Raw genomic sequence first — 18,435 nt, forward strand, 5'->3', positions numbered from 1 at the left:
ATTTTGCTTTGCAACCACTTAACTACTCTATCCTGTTCTATCACTGAGTTTGATCCAATGCCCTGAATAAGAACCAATTTTAAGGTTGGGAGAGATGAGGTTAATAGTAAAATACATATAATTACCCATGAATTTTTAAGTTGGGACAGTTCAGTAATTGGTTGTGCCTACCTTATATTGCGTGATTCAATTGCTAAGATTTATTTACTTTATATTTTTGTTTCTGTTAAGATTAAATAGGTCGAAACTTCATTTGCTGATAATTATGTCTATTTCAATTATTTTTAACATATATATTTTATTTCCTTCACGCCTACGCTATACTCTTTTTTTTTTTTTTTTTTTAATCTCAATTGATTTTTAGATATTTTTGAACAACGAAATTATATATTTCATATTGTACACAATTTAGTAGTCAATAAGGATGGCGTTGACTAGCTTTAGGAGATGTCTTCTCCTTGCTTGTATAACTGAAACTCTAGCCTTAGGAAAAAGGCTCTTATGGTTGGGACGAGAATTTGTCGTAGATGCTAAAATGGGGCGGATGCTATCTCTTCTTTTTGTGAAGACTAGTTTGAATTTGATCAAATTTCATAAGATTATAAGAATTTTAAAAAAGTCAATATTGCTGCTCATACTTTGATTGAGATAGCTTTATTAAGTAGTTTGAGTCGCTAAGTTCCATTAACAATGTAATTGTGTTTGATGTTGTGCCAGTTTTTTTTCACTTGATATTTGAAGTACTGATCTAAGTTAAAATGTGTCTAAAATGTTAAGTTTAAAGGATGCCGTCTTTGCTTTTCCCCTTGAACAAGGAAGTTATTCTTGAGCCTTCGAGGAATCTAATGTAAAACCCATGTAGGACATTCTATTTTCAAAACATTGTTAATAGATCTTTGGAATGTAATTCAATTCTAAATTCTTATATGTTTGTGTTGAAAAAGAAAATATTTGTAATTTTCTCCGATTGACCCAAACTGAACGATAAAAATTAAGGTCACAAGTATCGATCATCATCCGCTAACCATAACTTTGTTGACAAATGATTTGAAATTGTCAAAATTGAAACCAAATTGTGACCAACTAAATAAAATAACCTCATATGACTTAAAATGATTAAAATTAAAATAAAAAGTTTTGATTCTTGTTTCCCCTTAGCATTAGGCCAAATTCTTATTATTTTGACTTAAATCGTTGTCAAGCGTTTTTACTTAGCTTGTTTGACAAGCAAAGGTTTAATGGATAATTGAACAAGTAATAAGCATTAAACGGAAGGTTGTTTACCAGCAACAACATGAGCATGACAACATGACGAAATTACCAGAGAAATTTTCCTGAAAGTTAGCCCAACAATCCTCCGATTAACCCAATAATAAGGCTAAAGCAATCGCAACGAAACTAGGAGAGGGGGATTTGTTTTAGTAAATGACGAGTGTCATGAATATGGAGCTCGGGTCATGGCCTAGTATAATATTACTAAAACAATGAATTCACAGTAAACAATCGAGATGCGGCATCTGTGAAGCAATTATTTACTTCCAACTTAATTTGACTGACATTCATGAAATAAAAAATAATAATACTGTGTGACAAGAAGGAATGACAAACTTCCACACACACCGAGCAAGAGAATTCAAAGCACAAACTATACAAGCACTGTCTCATGATGTAGACTATAGCAGAAAGTGGTAACAACACAAAAAAAAGTATAGGTAAATCATTATCGATGAAACTAGTGACATTTGAAGCCACCACAAACGGACAATACTATGATGAGAATCAAGGCAATCAAGATACCCAGCACTATCAGCTTAATTTTCATGTTCTGCAACCACATCTTCCTCCTCATCTTGGTTCCCTGTTGTCTGAAATCTTGAGCCTGAAAAAACCAGATAATTTAACTTAGTCAGAGACTAACAGAAGCAACTGATATAAATAAAACAAATCCCAACAAATATTCATTTTTCCAGAGAGTTGCTTCTTTTATGTCTTTTTAGTTCAAAAAGAAAAGAGAAAGAATGGGAAAGGATGAAAGAAAGAGAGAGAGATTCAAAGGAAGAGGGTGCCCCACGAAGAACAAGGAACTAGCACAGCATGATCACGCTGGATCAACAGGCAAAGGCCTGCCTCACCTGACCATTGCTACTTTATGAATAGAAGAGAAATTGCTTATCTCTTCCACAAGTTTCACGTTTTTGAAAGTTGCCTTTCAATTGATAAGTTCTAAACTTTCAAAATTTTGAAAAATATGTGGACGCCATATGACCAAGGAAATTATATTAAATAGTTGAATTCTTAAGGATTGCAGCACTATCCTCAATGCTTTGAAATTTATGCTAAGATATAATTGGTAAAATGGGTATGCAAGTTGCTTAAATGTGTGGGGCATGCTATATTCTTATTTTCTTCAACAAGAGGGTTGAACTAGTCAGCCCCTTCATATCCAGAACCCTTGCATTATATATATCAGTTTTCAGTTTGGTTTAAAAAAAAAAAAAACTAATCTTGGGAAAAAAGCTAAATGATTTTCAGCAACTCACCTGAGAGCGAAGATTTTCAGTTTTGTCAACCAAAAGCTCAATTTTCTCTCCACGGTCAAGAACCTGCAGAATAAAACTCTATTGATCAACAACACAGTTCCACAATCTAAAGATTTTTATGATCCATTACTGAAACAGTAACACATAACAGGAAACTCACATAAAAAAACAAAATTTAAACCCACCCAAACCACACAGAGATGGGTTTAGCAATTACAAAATGTAGAAGCAGTCTCTCACCTTCTCTATGTTTTCCATCATTACCCCTTTGACTTCTGAAACCTGAGCTTTCACTTTCGCTAGCTTACTGACCTCCTCAGGGTGATCCACACAGTATTGCATCTGCTCCTTCAACTTGGGCCTATATCCATTAACAAATTTCCAATATTATAATGATTCATAGAAATACATTGCATGCAATGGGATCCATATGTGAATAAATAAAAGCAGTTACCCAAATTCCTTGTTCAGGCTATTGGCAACTGCTGTTGCAGCTTTTCCTCCACCATATTTCTTGGTAAATTCCTCCTTGATTCGCTCAAGAAAGGCAATTGGAACCTGTCGGCCAACAGACTCAACTGCAACTACACAGTAAGCTGCAAAATTTACAAGATCCAGTTAGTCCAACTTAGAAATAGGATATCCAAATGCACAAATGAGAACATTATGCACAGAGTATCCTATTCAGATAAGTGAATAAAACTGAATCCAAATTGTTTCATCACATATAACATAACATCGTATACCTTCTCCAATATTACTATACAGGGATTTGTGGGTATTTTAACTCTTCAACAGGTATCACATATGAATAAGTGACTTTTCAAGTGCCCAAATACTAAAATCAAATGTATTCTCCTCTTCATGCACAAATTCAACCCTAGTCATTCGCATATGAATAACTCTTCAGCTTACTTACATTTGTACTCTTTAATAATCATCTTTGCAAATCCAAAAATTCAGGACTTTATTAGAAAGACTAAAAATTTTATCAAATGCATCAGAACATTGCAACTCACAACGTAAGAATAGAACTCCCAAATACCATTATTTAAGGCACAGGTCCCTATTTGTACAGTTCATGCAAATCCCATTGTCATTAATTGCTCTTTGAAACATTAAAAATGAAATGCAGAATAAGATTTGCCATGTCAATAAAAACTTCCCTTTTTTCAGTGCGCTCATTAATAAGATGAAAACCTGAATTACTACTATTTATCTGCATCAGTTAAAACCGATAAATAAAGTACTGAATAATAGTCACAAGGAAATTCATTTTTCATTCAAAAACGATCAAGACAATCCAAGAAATGTTGCAAAGCACTAATCACAACTGCCATCCAACTCTAGTTCCATAATCAAAAACACTCTTTCCCAATTAAGAAAATGAGTCACTTTTGTTCTCATAGTCTTTAATTATCCTTATCATCTCCCAGGTTCCAGCAACCAAGCAAATAACTAGGGGCAGCAGTAAGTCCCAATAAAGAAAGTAAAGTGGAACTGATTCACCCAAAATTTTCTACTAGTGAAGGCAACATAAAATTAAATAACATGGTTGATAAGGTTCTTCCCATTTTCATCACTCCCATTCAAACACAAACACAAAACTCTAAACTCTAATTACAGCTTGAAGCCTATTATCTTCACAGACAGACAATAAGGACTCAAGGTCATAGCATCAACACAATGATCCAAGTGCCCTATATTGATCTAATTCAACAACTACAGCATTCATCATATGCGTGTGCTTGTTTGCACGCCCTTGACTAGAACCAGACAGATAATAGTAAGATCAATGGACACCACACTGAGATCAGCTAGATCGTCAAATTATTAGCAGTATTACCTAATATGCTACAATAATCACAGCCCAAAGCAAATCCATAGACACATTAACCCGCAGGAACATGCAAAGAAGCCCGCAGATCAAAGCATATGAAAATCGATTACAAACAGATACTGAATCATGGAGAAGACAAAGATCAGATCCTAGAAAGAGTTGAAGAGGCAAAACAATAAAGACAAAAGGTTAGATGATATACTGAAGCCGTTATCGACGAGGTAGTTGAAGGTGTGGCCATCGCAATTGTAGGTGAACTTGTTGTTGGTGGCCGGAAGTTTCTGGAGGCACTGAGCTGCTATGCTGGTAAAGTTGCCGGTGAACTCCGTGAAGTCTGCCAAAATCACCGTCCCTCTCGCCACGAAGCTGTAGATCAACGATTGCTGCCCCATCTGTTACGTCAACAAAACCCTAACCTTAGAGAGAGATAGAGAGAGAGAGAGGGAACTGAGGTCAGGAGCCTTTGGTTTTGGAGAGCGAAGTTAAAATCAAAGAAATGAGTGATTTTATTGTGGGGAGAGAGAGAGAGAGAGAGAGAGAGAGAGAGAGCGAGAGTTTCCTTTTCGCTTAGATGGGAGGCAAAGTAGCGTGGCGTGGGCTTGTTCATGAAAGGAATAGCTACCCTCCAACTTGATATGTAATAACGGAAATGCCACGCTGTCTGAATTTTAAATTTTTTCATATAATTAACCTTTTTATTGATAATTCTCTGCCTTAGCCGTAAAAATCATGAATTTTTACGCGTTTCTACATATGGTAAACTTTTAATCTTAGCGCCACCGTCAAAAAATTTAAAATTTTAAAGAAATTTTATTCAATTAAAAAATTAATGTGATATTTTTTAATATTTAATAGATGAAAAAAATAAATTTAAAAGATCAAGCAAATTAAATACATTAATTAATTTAAATTTTAATCATTAATTAATCTAAATTTGATAAAAATTACAAACAAAGTCGTATTATTGTTGTAGGCGACAAAAAAGAGGCGGTGGGCTAAGCGTGAGATAACTAATAAATAAATAAATAAATATTTATACATATTTAATAAAAAATAATTTTGAAAGAATAAGAAAAACATATTAATAGATTAAATTTAAGAAATATTAATCTTATCTTATTATTTTATTATGATCATAATATGATAAATTTTATCATACTTAAAAATGTCTTGCTTTAGTGCAATAAATTTAATTTAATATAATATTTTGGATGCTGAATTTTAAATTTTATCATACTTAAAAATATTTTTTAAATATAAATGATTTTTCATAAATAAACGGATAATATCAAATTTATTAGATGATTAGAAGTTGATTATAACATATTGAAAATGTGAGAGGGTGATTAAGGAAGTTGCATTTTGCATATATAAAAATGGAATGTGGAGGCAATCAAATCCAAATCAACTCAACTAATTTAGAGCCTAATGATAGAAATAATAGCTGAGAGTTGAGACCCCACAGAATACTTTTTTTTTTATTTATTTATTTAATGCCAATATTTTAGGCATAAAGAGAAAGCATCAAGACCATGATTTTTCTCCTTTGTTTCCCACAGAAAGATTCTAACTAAAATGACCAAAAAAACAAAACCCAGCTATGAATAAGTTTTAGTTTTGTATCAACAATTCCATATCCGAAATTTGTTGAATTGATTAATTAGAACTTATATTAAATAGATTTATTGGAGAATAAAACACTTTATTTTAAATTTAAAAATATTTTTATTTAAATTTGAGAATTGGTTAAAAATAAATTCTTATCATTTCATAAGATAATAAATTTAAATATAAGGTTCTATTTATTTTCTGAAAAATATTTTTTAATATTTAAAACATTAAAAAATTTTAATTAATAAAAAATAATTTTTAATAAAAAACTATTTTAAAAAAATAATTTTTTTCAAAAAGAGAAAGTTATTGTTGATAGCTTGATATTATTATTAAAATTTATATATATAAATTTGTTAATAAAATTTATTTTTTAAATTAAAATTGAATAATAAAAAATAAATTATTTTATTAAAAAAATTTATAGTTTTTTTTAAATATAAATTATTTTTCACAAGAAAGTTAATATTATTAAAGTAGTTTTTAGAATTATAAAACCTCATGTTGAAATCTTAATTAGAATCGATTACAATAAAATATTTTTTATTTACTAATTTTTTTAATATTTTAAATATAAAAAATATTTCTTTTAAAATACAGCCCTAATGTATTATGAAATTAAGATAAAAGTATATAAATTTTACTTATTTTGTAGATAAATCTCAATAATATATCGAATTTATATAAAAAAATATTTCAAACATTAATTTTTAATTTTATAAAAATATTTAGTTATTAATTTATCTATATTAAAAATATTTTAAATTTATTTATAATATTTAACTGCTAAAATTAATAAATAGACTAATTAATAAATTTTTTAAAATTTTAAAAATATTTTAATATATTTTTATAAAATTAAAAAATTAACTTATAAGACTAAACAATAATTTAAAAATAAAATAAAATAAATTTTCCAGCTAATAAGAAAAGAAAATGGTTGGTGCGTCCAAGGCAAATTGGATCTATAAAAAATATAAGATGCCCTTTGTACCCTAGTTCTTGTTTTACTTGTAAGATGGCTTAATGATTCACTTCACCTTCCTATTCACTGGAGAAGTTCAAATTTAATATATTTTATCTTTAAAAAATGTAGCTGAAATTTTTCATATAAATTTAATTTAGCTTAAAAAATAAAAATTAAATTTCGTGTTTTTTAGAAAAATAAAAAAAATAAATCTAAAGCTAGGAAATTGAGCTTCTTAATTTTGAAATTAAATAAAAAAATTAAAAAAATTAACTTATAAATTTGATTTTGGAGTTAAATCTAGATTAAATTGAAACTTTTAAATTATATTGAATATTTCAATAAAGCATAAAGCATTCCTTTTTTTTTAATTGGAAGCTGTCTTCGTACGAAGCATGATGCTGCTCTTTTCAATAATGATATACCATTTGCCAATTTTGTTTTCTCTAGCTTTTTCTTTTTAAGAGTTTACCAGCTATTTCAAATTTATAAATATTTAAAAATTAAGATTAATATATTTAATTTTAAAATTAAATTAATAATACATATTTTCTTTAGATTCACAAAAAATAGGAGTTTAGGCCGAAAAAGACAGAATAGCATTCAGGGTGAAGAAACCTCTAGAGAAGTTTTCAACTACTGAGTAAAGCAAAAGAGATTGATTTCTTTCCTTATCATAAAACTATGCATATTAGATCATTCTCTAATTATAATGATGAATTTGGTTGAAAAGCAACAGCCCACCAAATTAAATTTTCATATTTTTATTTAAAAATTAAATAAATTGAATTTAATATTTTTTTCTAATTAACTTTCAATACTCACTGAAATAAGTTATAATCTAATTAAATATTATTTTTAAATAATAAAATTTAATTTTTTTTTAAAATAAGAATTGAAAAGTAGAATATAAGACTCAAATGCACTTACCATCATGTTAAGTCTATGAATATAAAAAAATTATTAAATTTATATGCCCAGTTTGTTTATTTTGATTTTAATTTTGATTTATATATTGAGTTTTATGCATAAAATTATAATTTCATATTTATTTGAAAATGTAAATAATTTTAATTTTTTAACGTCAAAATAATAATTAAAACAATAATGCTAATATTAAAATAATAATTATATTAATATCAAAGTATATTCATATAGTTATTAATAATATTAGTAATTTCTATATATTTCTTAATCATGTAATTTCTAATTAAAATATGTATACATATAATTAACAACTAAAAAATTTATATTATATGATCAACACGTGATTTAGTCATATAATTAGAAAATATAAGGTAATTTAATATATTTATAATTGTTTTTTTAAATAATATATAATTACAATTAAAGATATATTAAATTATATATCCTTATGTTTTTAATCCTTGTCAATGAATTTTCCCTTCTGACAAAAAAGAAAAAAAAAAGAAAAAAAAAAAAGAAAAAAAAAGCCTAGGCCAACCGAATTGCAGATCCAATTCATTCCAAAACCCACATAAAGCCTCTATTCGGAGGAGATATCGTAAGAGATCGGCGTTTTATATGATGTCCACAAAGAAAGTCCAAGAAACAGCCCCACCAACGCAAAACAAAAGTAGGCTTCAGCTTCCAGCATGAGTGGGGTGCTGGCTTCCTCATCCTTCAGCTTCTCTTCTCTTCACTCCAATAACCATAATCCCATTTTTAGCTATAGACTTTACCCGCTTAATCCCGAAATCCCGTCTTTACCGGTTGCAAAGCTCAAGAAACAATTGGGTTTTCGATTTGAAACTCCGACGAGACAACCCCATGGAATCAGCGTCCGATGTAACAGCAGCACCAGACCCGGCGGTCCTGGTTCCGGTACAGTTATCGCGCCTTCCCCTTTTATATCTCAGTAGTGATTTTTGAAATCATGGGACTTTACTAGAAATTCCTAATGATTCTGCAGGTGATAATGAGAGCAGAAGTGTTATGGACGCGTTTTTCTTGGGAAAGGCTCTAGCAGAAGCAGTTAATGAGCGTATTGAATCTACAGTTGGGGAGTTTTTGAGTGCAATTGGTAGGCTGCAAGCTGAGCAACAGAGGCAAATTCAGGACTTTCAGGTAGTAAATTTAAATCTTTTGTAAAGTAAAGGTGTAAAGTAAATGTTTTGTAAACAATAGGTTTTGTTCAAAATTTAAAAAGAAAATTAAGCTATATATTGTTTGATTATTTGTTTTGAGATGCTAGCATGTGAAAAATGATAGTTTCAAAACTTTTTGCTTGGCTGTTGCACTTGCACAACAATCAATAGGATACAACATTTACACTCAAGTCAAACTGGCTCAAAAGTTAGCCCCCAAAGATAAGGGCACATTATCCTATTCCAAATGGAAGTCGATTTAATCCACTCCTTATACCCAGAATTATAGTCAGAACCCAGAATTATAGTGCAGCGCCTGGTTGCCCTCTTAGGTCCATCATTGAGTACATGCGAAGTTGCTTGCTTCACGGGTATTGAAGGTGTGAACTACAACTATCTTGTGGGTTAGCCTGGTTGAGAAATATGTATAGTTCAATTTGTTAAAATTTAGGAGGAGTTTGTTATCAAACTATTGATAAGGAAACCAAAAGAAAATGCAGATGGAGGGGATCAACGGCTCTTAAGTTCATTTAAATCGATGAAATATTCAGTATTGCTGTGTATTGATTTCATGGTTATCTGTCTATGCTTAGTCCTTTGGCCATGTGCAGGTAGATGTGCTGGAAAGAGCCAAAAAAGCCAAGGAAAGTGCAGCACGGGAAGCCATGGAGGCACAAGGACTAGTTCCCAATGCTACTGCAGTTGATCTAAAATCGGGGAACAATGGCGTTAACTCAGAAACTTCATCAACAACCACCAATGTTGCCACTCCTGCAAATTCATCCTCATCTTCAAATTCAACTGTTGTCACTCCTGCTGAGACGGGTCGAGGTCCTGCTGCTAAAGGCCCTGCTTTTGGGGTGACAGATGATGACTGAAGTTGGTATCTTTATGCTCTGCATATCCTATATTTTCCACTAGATAAATAAGGCATGAAGGCGGGTCATCCTCAAGAGATTTACAGTTAATAGCTATGCCTTGGTTGGTTCAAATGGATTATTTCATGAGAAGACATTATCCTTGGAAGAAGATTAATATTATTCCACATGAAAGTTGAAAGCTATCAACTTCACTTCAGTATTGCTTTCACCTGCTGGATGTGAAATTTGTGATCACTTGTTGGCTTTCTTTTGTTTTAGGAAATGAATTGGAATGGAATAGGGAGAGGAGTACACTGAAATTGGCATTTTTAGCCATGGTTTAAATTTTAAATGAAAAAGTTATTTTGTAATAGATACACTACAAATCTTTTTTAATTAAAATTTTAAATTTTTAACGGTTTATATGTAAATATATATGGATATTCTTTAAATATTGAAATTTAGATTCACACAAGGGAAAATGGATATTTTATTTGTATTGTATCCCTTTATGAGCCAGAACGATGCAGAAGCTGGTGAGATCAGAAGAGGCATGAAATTAATTTAATCTATTTTTGAGTTTGAATTAAAGTTTAATTTACCTAAAAATAAGAATTCTTAGACAATTTTTTATTTATTGATTTATATAAAAATAACAAAAATCCAATTTCTTTTTTTTTGTGTGTTTTTAAATTTTTTGGACTAAATTAAACAAAAGATTATAAATTAACTAAATTAAACTTTCCCAACAAAAATAGACATTATTAAGACTGACCTGCAGAAAGTGACCAAACCAGCTTTTTGAAATTGTAGGGGCTCAGAAGCTCATGTAAGCCTCCAATCCTAAGCTCCAAGGCCGTGTCTGATTGCTAGAAATCTTATTCCTTGAATGTTTGCAGATCAGTTGACAACAAACGTTATCGCCATCTCGCGTAAGAGCGAGAAGCATTCCATACCAGGAATTGTTTTCATTTCCTTGCTAAAAGTTCCAAGTTCCTCCATATTTTCTGATTTGTTTTTCAACAGATACTAATCTATATTAATTCAGTGGTGATAGTGATAAAGATACGAGACATCTGAGAGTACTTCTGAATGGGGAAAAAGAACAACTTTCTTAACAAAATTTCCACATGAATAATTTGATTACAATATCATATAACTCTTTAAGAACTAGCAAAATGTCACTCTATTAAAAATGAGAACCCCTTATGGTCATGCATTCTATCATTCATCATCAAACTTAACACCCGACATTGGCACCTCACCAATAATTTGATTATCATCATCTTTGTTCCCACTCTCATCTTCAACATCCATGGTAGAACCCTTTTTCTTGATGTAATCCACTTTAAAGTCATAGTCATCATCCATTGCATCTACTTTAGCCGCTTTTTTCTTCCTTTTCTTCTCGGCTCGTTTCATTTTTGTATTCAGCATACCTTCAACTGCATACAGCTTCTCATTTTGCCGGCTAGTTGCTGTTTTCGCATTATTCTTATTTGCATCTTCTTCTTCAGAACTCATAGGCTGGTCTTCACCATCACTAGCATGGTCAGGATTTTCATCACCACGAGCTGATGTCTTGGTTTCCACATCTCCCTGATAGGCGATGAAGTAATAATCAGTAAAAACAAATTGAAAGAAATGAAAGTAAATATGCCATTGCTAAATTTCATTGTTTATCAATCAATTAACTTGATGTGAATGAGAAAAATAAACCCACGTGTGTGTTTAACATTAAGGGAGATCACAAACCTCTATCATACTCTCATCGAAATTGACTGGGCAACTTGGAGGAACTTCAACAGGATTGAAGTCATTAACAGACTTCAGGCTCCCGATGAATGAGGATTCACCACTGTAAACTTCATCTACATTAAATTCCTTTCCGAGCTCTGAAACAATCTTAGCCTCCAAAGGTTCATCTTGATTCCTAGCAGGAGGCATTGTGTAATATGGAATTTTACCTGAAATATGTACCACACAATGTTCTTTGAAATGAGAACTGAATTTCAATTTTAGAAGTTATCGTTTGTATCATGTTTTTCAGAAGTCTACACTAATGCGCTAAAAGTTCCTAGAAAGCATACCCTCATTCCAGTCATGCAGAACCATTCTAGCTGCTGCTTCAACATCCACAACACCACCCTTTTTCAGCCTACCCCTGACAGTAGCCACCTTTTGCAGAAAATCATCAACTGATTCAAAGCTTGGTATCTTGTATAGGGTCACCAACAGTCTGTCCGGGCAAAGCTTGAGAATTTCTTTCACTGTATTGTCAAAGAAACACAATGAACACCAATATGCTATTCAAGTAGTAACTGAGTATCAAATAAATATTGAGAACACGTAAAGTCAATATCTTCTACAAATATGTTAATGCAAGGTCTTGGGAATCAAAATCCCACATCGAGCATAAATGAAAATGAAAGGTTGAGTCATTTTATCGTGTAAAGCAACTCAATCATTTATAAGTCCACATAAAATGAATTACCATCAAATATGCTCAACACTCTTTCCAAATTTAACAAAAGGAGTTATGTGGCCGTTTGACATTGAGTTTTTTTTTTTTCCTTTTTTTTTGGGGGGGTGGGGGTGGGTGGGGGGGCACCATATTAGATGCTATTAAAAGGCAATTTTGTTATTTTTGTATTCTCTTGACTAAAATATGTCCAAATTATTTTAAATTGATTTTTAAACTCTCTAACTAATAAATTTAAGAAAGTGCCTTTCTTCGATAGGCGTGCTAAACAGACCTTATGAAAGAATAAAAGACAATAAAAAATTTACTTCTAGGCTAAGTACCCACTTCGTGTAATCTTTATTATGAGAAGGGTTGGAGAGAACTAGAAGATAAAACCATTAATCTGAGTAAATGTCATGAAAAAACAAAGGCACAAAAGCAGGTTATTGGTCTAATGTAAAAGAAAAAACAATTAGATAAATGGTTAAATTACCAGGGCTAACTGGATCATCTAGCTTTTCAATCCTTTTGCAATTACGAAGAGCTATAGATGCATCATTCTCCCCAGACTTAAGCAGTACAACACCAGGACAATCCAGTAATTTAACATTCTTGTCTAGCTGAACTTCTTGCATTGATCTCGTTAGCCCAGGAGTAGCACCAACATTGACAACGTGACACCTCTTTAAGCTGTTAATTAGACTACTCTTACCAACGTTAGGCAGTCCAATTACACCAACTGTAATAGATTTTTTAATCTGCAAGAAACCATGGTATATGACAGATTAAGAAAACCTTGAAAACCATAATTCTACGGTGGCAAGCTTTATGTATAATAATGCTAAAAAAAGTAGAAAATCTGATGTTGGCATATGTTAGATCCACAGACTTCAAAAAGAAAGAAGGAAAGAAATAGAATAGCTCATGACAACAGAGGGTAAAAAAGATCAACATACGTCATGACTTCTTGAGTAATTTTTCAGCAATTTAATAAGGGTTTCAGCTCCAAGACAATCACTTGTTTGCAAGAGATTGCTGGTCTTTGCTCTTTTCGACGAAGATTTCCACCCTAGGTTTGACCTCTGCTCTTGGGTACTACACTTGAAGGCAACAGCAGGTAATTCTTCTCTAAGATACTTTAGCCATTTTTCAACAGCTTCTCGAGGGACAAGATCTGCAATACAGGAAGAAAATCAGCAGCAGGATTTTAAAGAAGTTGAATGATGCTCCACCACATTGTAATCAACACATTCAAATAGAAGCCCCCCCCCCCCCCCCACACCAAACAAAAGAAAAGAAAAAGATGCTTGAGAGACAAGAAAGTGTCGGCGAGAAAGAAGGATTACCAATTTTATTTAGAAGCAGCACTAGACGCTTATCATGACCAGATTTCATCACCATTTTTTCCATATCAACACAACGGGTACCAAGGGGGTCTCGGGCATCAAGGACTTCCAATATGACATCAGATTCTTCAATAACTTTCACCAACTCCTTATAGAATGCCCTGTCTGAATTATCTATATAAAAAATAATAAATAAATTAAAAAAATGCAAAGCATATATGAGAATGGAATCTATAAATCATCTCCAATACTTCCCACAGATAACGTGTTCCCACTTCCCAGTCAAGAATCAACATACCCCGATTTTTGGCAGTTCCACCAAAATCATCATTGCTACTTCGCTCTTCAAATTTTTGTTCTTTTGCTGAAGCTAGATCACCAAACTTAGAGATATCATCATCCTCGAGTAACCCCAGCTTCCTCTTTTTAGACTGAAAAAGCGCATATAGAGATATATTACAAGTAGGAGACCAAAGATATAGGACAGCAACAGCAAATCCTTGCAGCCACAAGTCATAAATGTTAAAGAATACAGAAAATGACTGCACAATGACCTATCTACGTAAAAAATCAACACTTTTTGTATTTAAATTGAATCGGTCTACGTCCCTTGAAACTGAAGCCATAACTCAATTGTGAACTCAAGCATGTTTATCTAAATTAAATAGAAGCTATGGGAACAAAACCTTTGTTGATAAAACGTATATCTTAAATGAAATAGAAGCTAAGACAATAAACCACAACAACAAAATCATGAAATGCAATAACAGCACATTGCCAGCAACACCAAAAAACAAGAGAATCAATACCCTCTCCTTGCGGGCAGCTTTCTTTTGCTCCATTTCCTCAATAACACGAGCCCGGCGAGCTTCAAGAGCTTTGAGCTCCTGTTCCTTGAAGGGCCAATCATTAGGAATACCCGGATCCTTCTCGACCTTGCGTTTTTTATTCAATCCAAGTTTCTTCGCCTCCTTGGCCTTCTTTTTGTGATGCTGCCTGACCTTCCTCAAAACTTTATACTTCTGTCTCAACGGAATTCTCTTACTTTTACTCTCTACACACCACCATTACCCACAAACACAAAACAGGTCACAAACACGAAAAAAAAAATCTGAATATCCAATCAACAAAGCTGCAATTAGAGAAATGGGATTTCCTTACTTTTGCTCTTTTTCACCATGTTTGATTCTTCCTGAAGTCACAGTTCTGCAAACAACTCTAAAATATAATAAAATAAACATAAGTTGAGCAGAAACCACACAAGCTTTGATAGAAAAAAGAGATATCGAGAGAGTGGAGAATCACCTGGAAGAGAAGCTGCCTGGAGAGGAAACTAGACAGAGAGGAAGAAAGAGAGTGTCTCTCCGGTTTATGCTAGGGCTTTATTAACCGAGAAAAAATGGGAAAGAGACGAGTATAGTCGATTGGCTACTAGGGTTTTTGGGGGGTTAGTTTAATTCGGTGTGTCCGTTATGAATATGGACGATCCGATTTACGACCCATTCAATACATGCGCCCATTTGAGAAGACTGAAACCCAAGTGGGCCTAGCCCAAGAAAAGGAAAAAGGGATTGGGGTGAGAGAGGCTCGAACTCTCGACCTCAGGATAACTCAGAAGCTATGAGACCTACGCGCTAGCCAACTGCGCCACCACCCCGCGATGAGTGCCTTTCTGGTTTCTGCTAAGGCTTTATTAAGCGAGAAAATTGGGAAAGAGACGAGTATAGTCGATTAGCTACTAGGGTTTTTGGGGGGTTAGTTTAATTCGGTGTGTCCGTTATGAAAATGGACGATCCGATTTACGACCCATTAAATACATGGGCCCATGTGAGAAGACTGAAACCCAAGTGGGCCTAGCTCAAGTAAAGGAAAAATAGATTGGGGTGAGAGAGGCTCGAACTCTCGACCTCAGGATAACACAGAAGCTATGAGACCTACGCGCTAGCCAACTGCGCCACCACCCCATGATGAGTGACAGGGCTTAATTCGCTAATATATTAATTAATGAAAAATTTCCCCCAACTTAAAAAAGGAGCTTTTAATAAATTTTATAATATAATTATTTTTCATACATAAATTATGTTTGACAAAATTTTTTAATAAAAATCAATTCAAATACTATATGGATTTGTCACGTGTTTTTAATTTAGCTTTTGAATAATTCTTGCTTTGAATAAGTCGTGATTTTATTTGTATTTTATTTGTTAGTTGCTGCAAAATAATAGTTTGTTTCCTTATATTTAGCTTAAAGTTGTTAGCTTGTTGGCTATTTAAAGTGAATGAAATAAACATATCGGGGGAGAAAAAAATAATTATCAATACGTTACTTTGACGTAGAGGCCTGGTTTTCTCAATTAAACCATTTCTTCTTTTAATCTTTTCTTCATTATCAGTATAGGTTCCAAAAGTAAAAAGCAGTTTGTACCAAAGTAGTATCAGAGCTCTGGAATGGATCAAAGAGTCGAGCTGCTCGAACAATCAATTCAGTCTCTTTCGGGTGGTCAGGAAGGCATCGCTAAGCGCCTTGAAGAGCTTTTCTCTCAGCTCAATTCACGGATGGACCGATTGTCCATTCAGTCCTCTCCTGGAAAGGGAGTCGAATCTGAGGCACACACCCCTGAGTCTAGAACCAACCTTACTCGTTCTAGGAGTACTTTTTACACTCCTAAACTGGTAAAACTGGACTTTCCACGTTTTGATGAGAAGGAAGACCCTTCAAGCTGGGTTTGCAGGGCAGAGCAATTCTTTCAATTCTACCACACGACGGATGACGAACGAGTTGAGATTGCCTCATTCCATTTGGTGGGTGATGCATAATTATGGTACCAGTTAATTAAACAAGAGAATCTTGTAATTACATGGGCAGATTTTAAAGAAGGATTTTATGCACGGTATGGTCCTAACCAACTTATCGATTACTTTGGGGAATTGTCGAAGCTTCAACAGCGTGGTACCATTCAAATGTACCAAACTCAGTTTGAAAAATTATTGGCGAAGGTGGGGCCATTATCACAAGCACGACAAGTTGGCTGCTTTATCAGCGGGTTGATCTCATCCATTAGAACAGATGTGCAGGCCAATCGGCCGAAATCCTTATCTGAAGCGATCGCACTAGCAAGGTTGTATGAAGCCAAAAATTCAGTCCAAGTGAAGGGGACATCCACAACGTCCCGTCCAGCATTTCAAACATCACGTCCCTCACCTGTAATCAGTCAACCAGCAGCAAATCCTGTAAAACGTCTGACTTGGGATGAACTCAATGAAAGAAAGAAATTGGCTTTATACTTCAAGTGTAATGAGAAATTTAGACCTGGGCACCGATGTAAAAAACTCTTTTCAATTCAAGCAGTTTTAGAAGAGAGTGATGACGATATGGAGATGGAGATAGAAGAGCAAGATCAAACAGAGGTACCTGCAATTTCCTTACATGCAATCTCGGGATTTGAAGGACCAGACACGATGAGGCTTAGAGGGAAATTGGCAAATCAGTTTGGCACTATTTTAGTGGATTCTGGCAGCACCCACAACTTTGTGAGTGAGAAATTTGCACGGAAAGCGGGCATAGAACCAACGACAAGCAAAAAAATTAAAGTACTTGTTGCTTCTGGGGAGGAACTAATGAGTTTAGGTAAATGTACACAAACTGAAATTCTGGTTCAGGGAGTTCCAAATATTGTAGATTTATACATTTTACCTTTGCAAGGCTATGATGTGGTTCTTGGAACACAGTGGCTGCGAACATTGGGGCCAATAATTTGGGATTTTTCAGATCTTTTCATGACGTTTAATTTGGATGGGAAGCAAGTGATTTTGCAGGGATCAATAGTTCCAGATAATCAGCTTATCTCAGCCTACCAGATGGAGTATCTGATCCAGTTTGCGAAAAAAGGGTTCCTGCTATAGATAATTGGAGACCAATCGGATTCTCCAGAGATTCCTAAGTTGCACCCACAAATTCAGGCTCTCTTAGATAAATTCAGAGTCGTGGCGAATGAACCAGTGGGGCTACCCCCTCAACGGCTCCATGACCATAAGATTCTTTTAAGAAATTTCAAACCTATTTCTGTCTGTCCTTACCGCTACCCACACTACCAGAAGACTGAAATTAAGAAAATTGTATCCGAGATGCTGACTGCAGGAATAATTCGACCAAGCCAAAGTCCATATTCTGCTCCTGTTTTGCTAGTAAAAAAGTCCGATGGATCTTGGCGAATGTGTATCGATTACCGGGAATTAAACAAAAATACAGTGAAAGATAAATTCCCCATCCCTGTTATTGAAGAATTGCTTGATGAGCTAGATGGTGCTCAATATTTTACTAAGCTAGACCTCCGATCGGGCTACTACTAGGTTCGGGTATATTCAGATGACATTGAAAAAACGGCTTTCCGAACTCATCATGGCAACTACGAGTTTCTGGTGATGCCGTTCGGTCTTACTAATGCTCCCTCAACTTTTCAATCTCTAATGAATGAGGTATTCAAAGATTTCCTACGGAAATTTATTCTTGTTTTTTTTGACGATATACTTATCTACAGTAAAACTTGGGATGATCATATTAAACATTTGGAGGTTGTATTTTCAATCTTGCAAATTCATCAATTGTTTGTAAGAATTGAAAAGTGTCAATTCGGCCAAAGGGAAGTTAAGTACCTTAGTCATGTGATTTCTAATGGTGGAGTTACTGTAGATCCAGAGA

General features: G+C 33.6%; 3 protein-coding genes and 2 non-coding genes across 6 annotated transcripts; 1 reads left to right on the top strand and 4 right to left on the bottom strand.

Annotated features, from left to right (window-relative positions):
* Nucleotides 1–1,516: 1,516 nt before the first annotated feature.
* LOC110630260 (vesicle-associated membrane protein 722) lies at nt 1,517–4,908 on the bottom strand. Its single transcript, XM_021777670.2, has 5 exons — nt 4,583–4,908; nt 2,995–3,136; nt 2,781–2,901; nt 2,541–2,603; nt 1,517–1,879 (listed from the first exon to the last, which is right to left on the bottom strand). The coding sequence occupies exons 1-5, from the start codon at nt 4,770–4,772 to the stop codon at nt 1,733–1,735; spliced, it is 663 nt and encodes a 220-aa protein (XP_021633362.1). The 5' UTR covers nt 4,773–4,908; the 3' UTR covers nt 1,517–1,732.
* A 3,576-nt stretch (nt 4,909–8,484) lies between these two features.
* On the top strand, nt 8,485–10,349 carry LOC110629141 (uncharacterized protein At4g13200, chloroplastic). Its single transcript, XM_021776052.1, has 3 exons — nt 8,485–8,803; nt 8,892–9,046; nt 9,678–10,349. The coding sequence occupies exons 1-3, from the start codon at nt 8,575–8,577 to the stop codon at nt 9,942–9,944; spliced, it is 651 nt and encodes a 216-aa protein (XP_021631744.1). The 5' UTR covers nt 8,485–8,574; the 3' UTR covers nt 9,945–10,349.
* Nucleotides 10,350–11,015: 666 nt separating this feature from the next.
* On the bottom strand, nt 11,016–15,198 carry LOC110630108 (guanine nucleotide-binding protein-like NSN1). 2 transcript variants are annotated; one of them, XM_043949707.1, is made up of 10 exons: nt 15,042–15,198; nt 14,898–14,954; nt 14,546–14,790; nt 14,035–14,167; nt 13,737–13,910; nt 13,347–13,564; nt 12,884–13,148; nt 12,017–12,196; nt 11,682–11,893; nt 11,016–11,525 (listed from the first exon to the last, which is right to left on the bottom strand). In XM_043949707.1, exons 2-10 carry the CDS (start codon nt 14,914–14,916, stop codon nt 11,151–11,153), a joined length of 1,821 nt encoding a protein of 606 aa, XP_043805642.1. In that variant the 5' UTR covers nt 14,917–14,954; nt 15,042–15,198; the 3' UTR covers nt 11,016–11,150. The 2 variants fall into 2 exon arrangements, with proteins under 2 accessions (XP_043805642.1, XP_043805643.1); XM_043949708.1 differs by having other exon boundaries at nt 14,898–14,942; nt 15,042–15,158.
* Nucleotides 15,199–15,308: 110 nt separating this feature from the next.
* TRNAM-CAU lies at nt 15,309–15,393 on the bottom strand. The gene is given in 2 exon segments: nt 15,309–15,344; nt 15,356–15,393. It is a non-coding gene; the product is annotated as a tRNA-Met (tRNA).
* A 222-nt stretch (nt 15,394–15,615) lies between these two features.
* TRNAM-CAU lies at nt 15,616–15,700 on the bottom strand. The gene is given in 2 exon segments: nt 15,616–15,651; nt 15,663–15,700. It is a non-coding gene; the product is annotated as a tRNA-Met (tRNA).
* Between the last annotated feature and the right edge of the window lie 2,735 nt (nt 15,701–18,435).

Source organism: Manihot esculenta, chromosome 13 (genome assembly GCF_001659605.2).
Source record: "Manihot esculenta cultivar AM560-2 chromosome 13, M.esculenta_v8, whole genome shotgun sequence".
Lineage (NCBI taxonomy): Eukaryota > Viridiplantae > Streptophyta > Magnoliopsida > Malpighiales > Euphorbiaceae > Manihot > Manihot esculenta.

Excerpts from the sequence above, each read along its gene's own strand:
- LOC110629141 (XM_021776052.1), top strand. The coding sequence starts at position 8,575 with ATGAGTGGGGTGCTGGCTTCCTCATCCTTCAGCTTCTCTTCTCTTCAC. Across the intron at positions 8,804-8,891 it reads ACCCGGCGGTCCTGGTTCCG|GTGATAATGAGAGCAGAAGT; the intron begins GTACAGTTATCG and ends ATGATTCTGCAG. Across the intron at positions 9,047-9,677 it reads GGCAAATTCAGGACTTTCAG|GTAGATGTGCTGGAAAGAGC; the intron begins GTAGTAAATTTA and ends GGCCATGTGCAG.
- LOC110630108 (XM_043949707.1), bottom strand. Across the intron at positions 13,565-13,736 it reads GCTGCTTCTAAATAAAATTG|ATCTTGTCCCTCGAGAAGCT; the intron begins GTAATCCTTCTT and ends CCTGTATTGCAG. Across the intron at positions 11,894-12,016 it reads TCTGCATGACTGGAATGAGG|GTAAAATTCCATATTACACA; the intron begins GTATGCTTTCTA and ends TACATATTTCAG.
- LOC110630260 (XM_021777670.2), bottom strand. The coding sequence starts at position 4,772 with ATGGGGCAGCAATCGTTGATCTACAGCTTCGTGGCGAGAGGGACGGTG. Across the intron at positions 2,902-2,994 it reads AGCCTGAACAAGGAATTTGG|GCCCAAGTTGAAGGAGCAGA; the intron begins GTAACTGCTTTT and ends TAATGGATATAG. Across the intron at positions 1,880-2,540 it reads CTGAAAATCTTCGCTCTCAG|GCTCAAGATTTCAGACAACA; the intron begins GTGAGTTGCTGA and ends TGGTTTTTTCAG.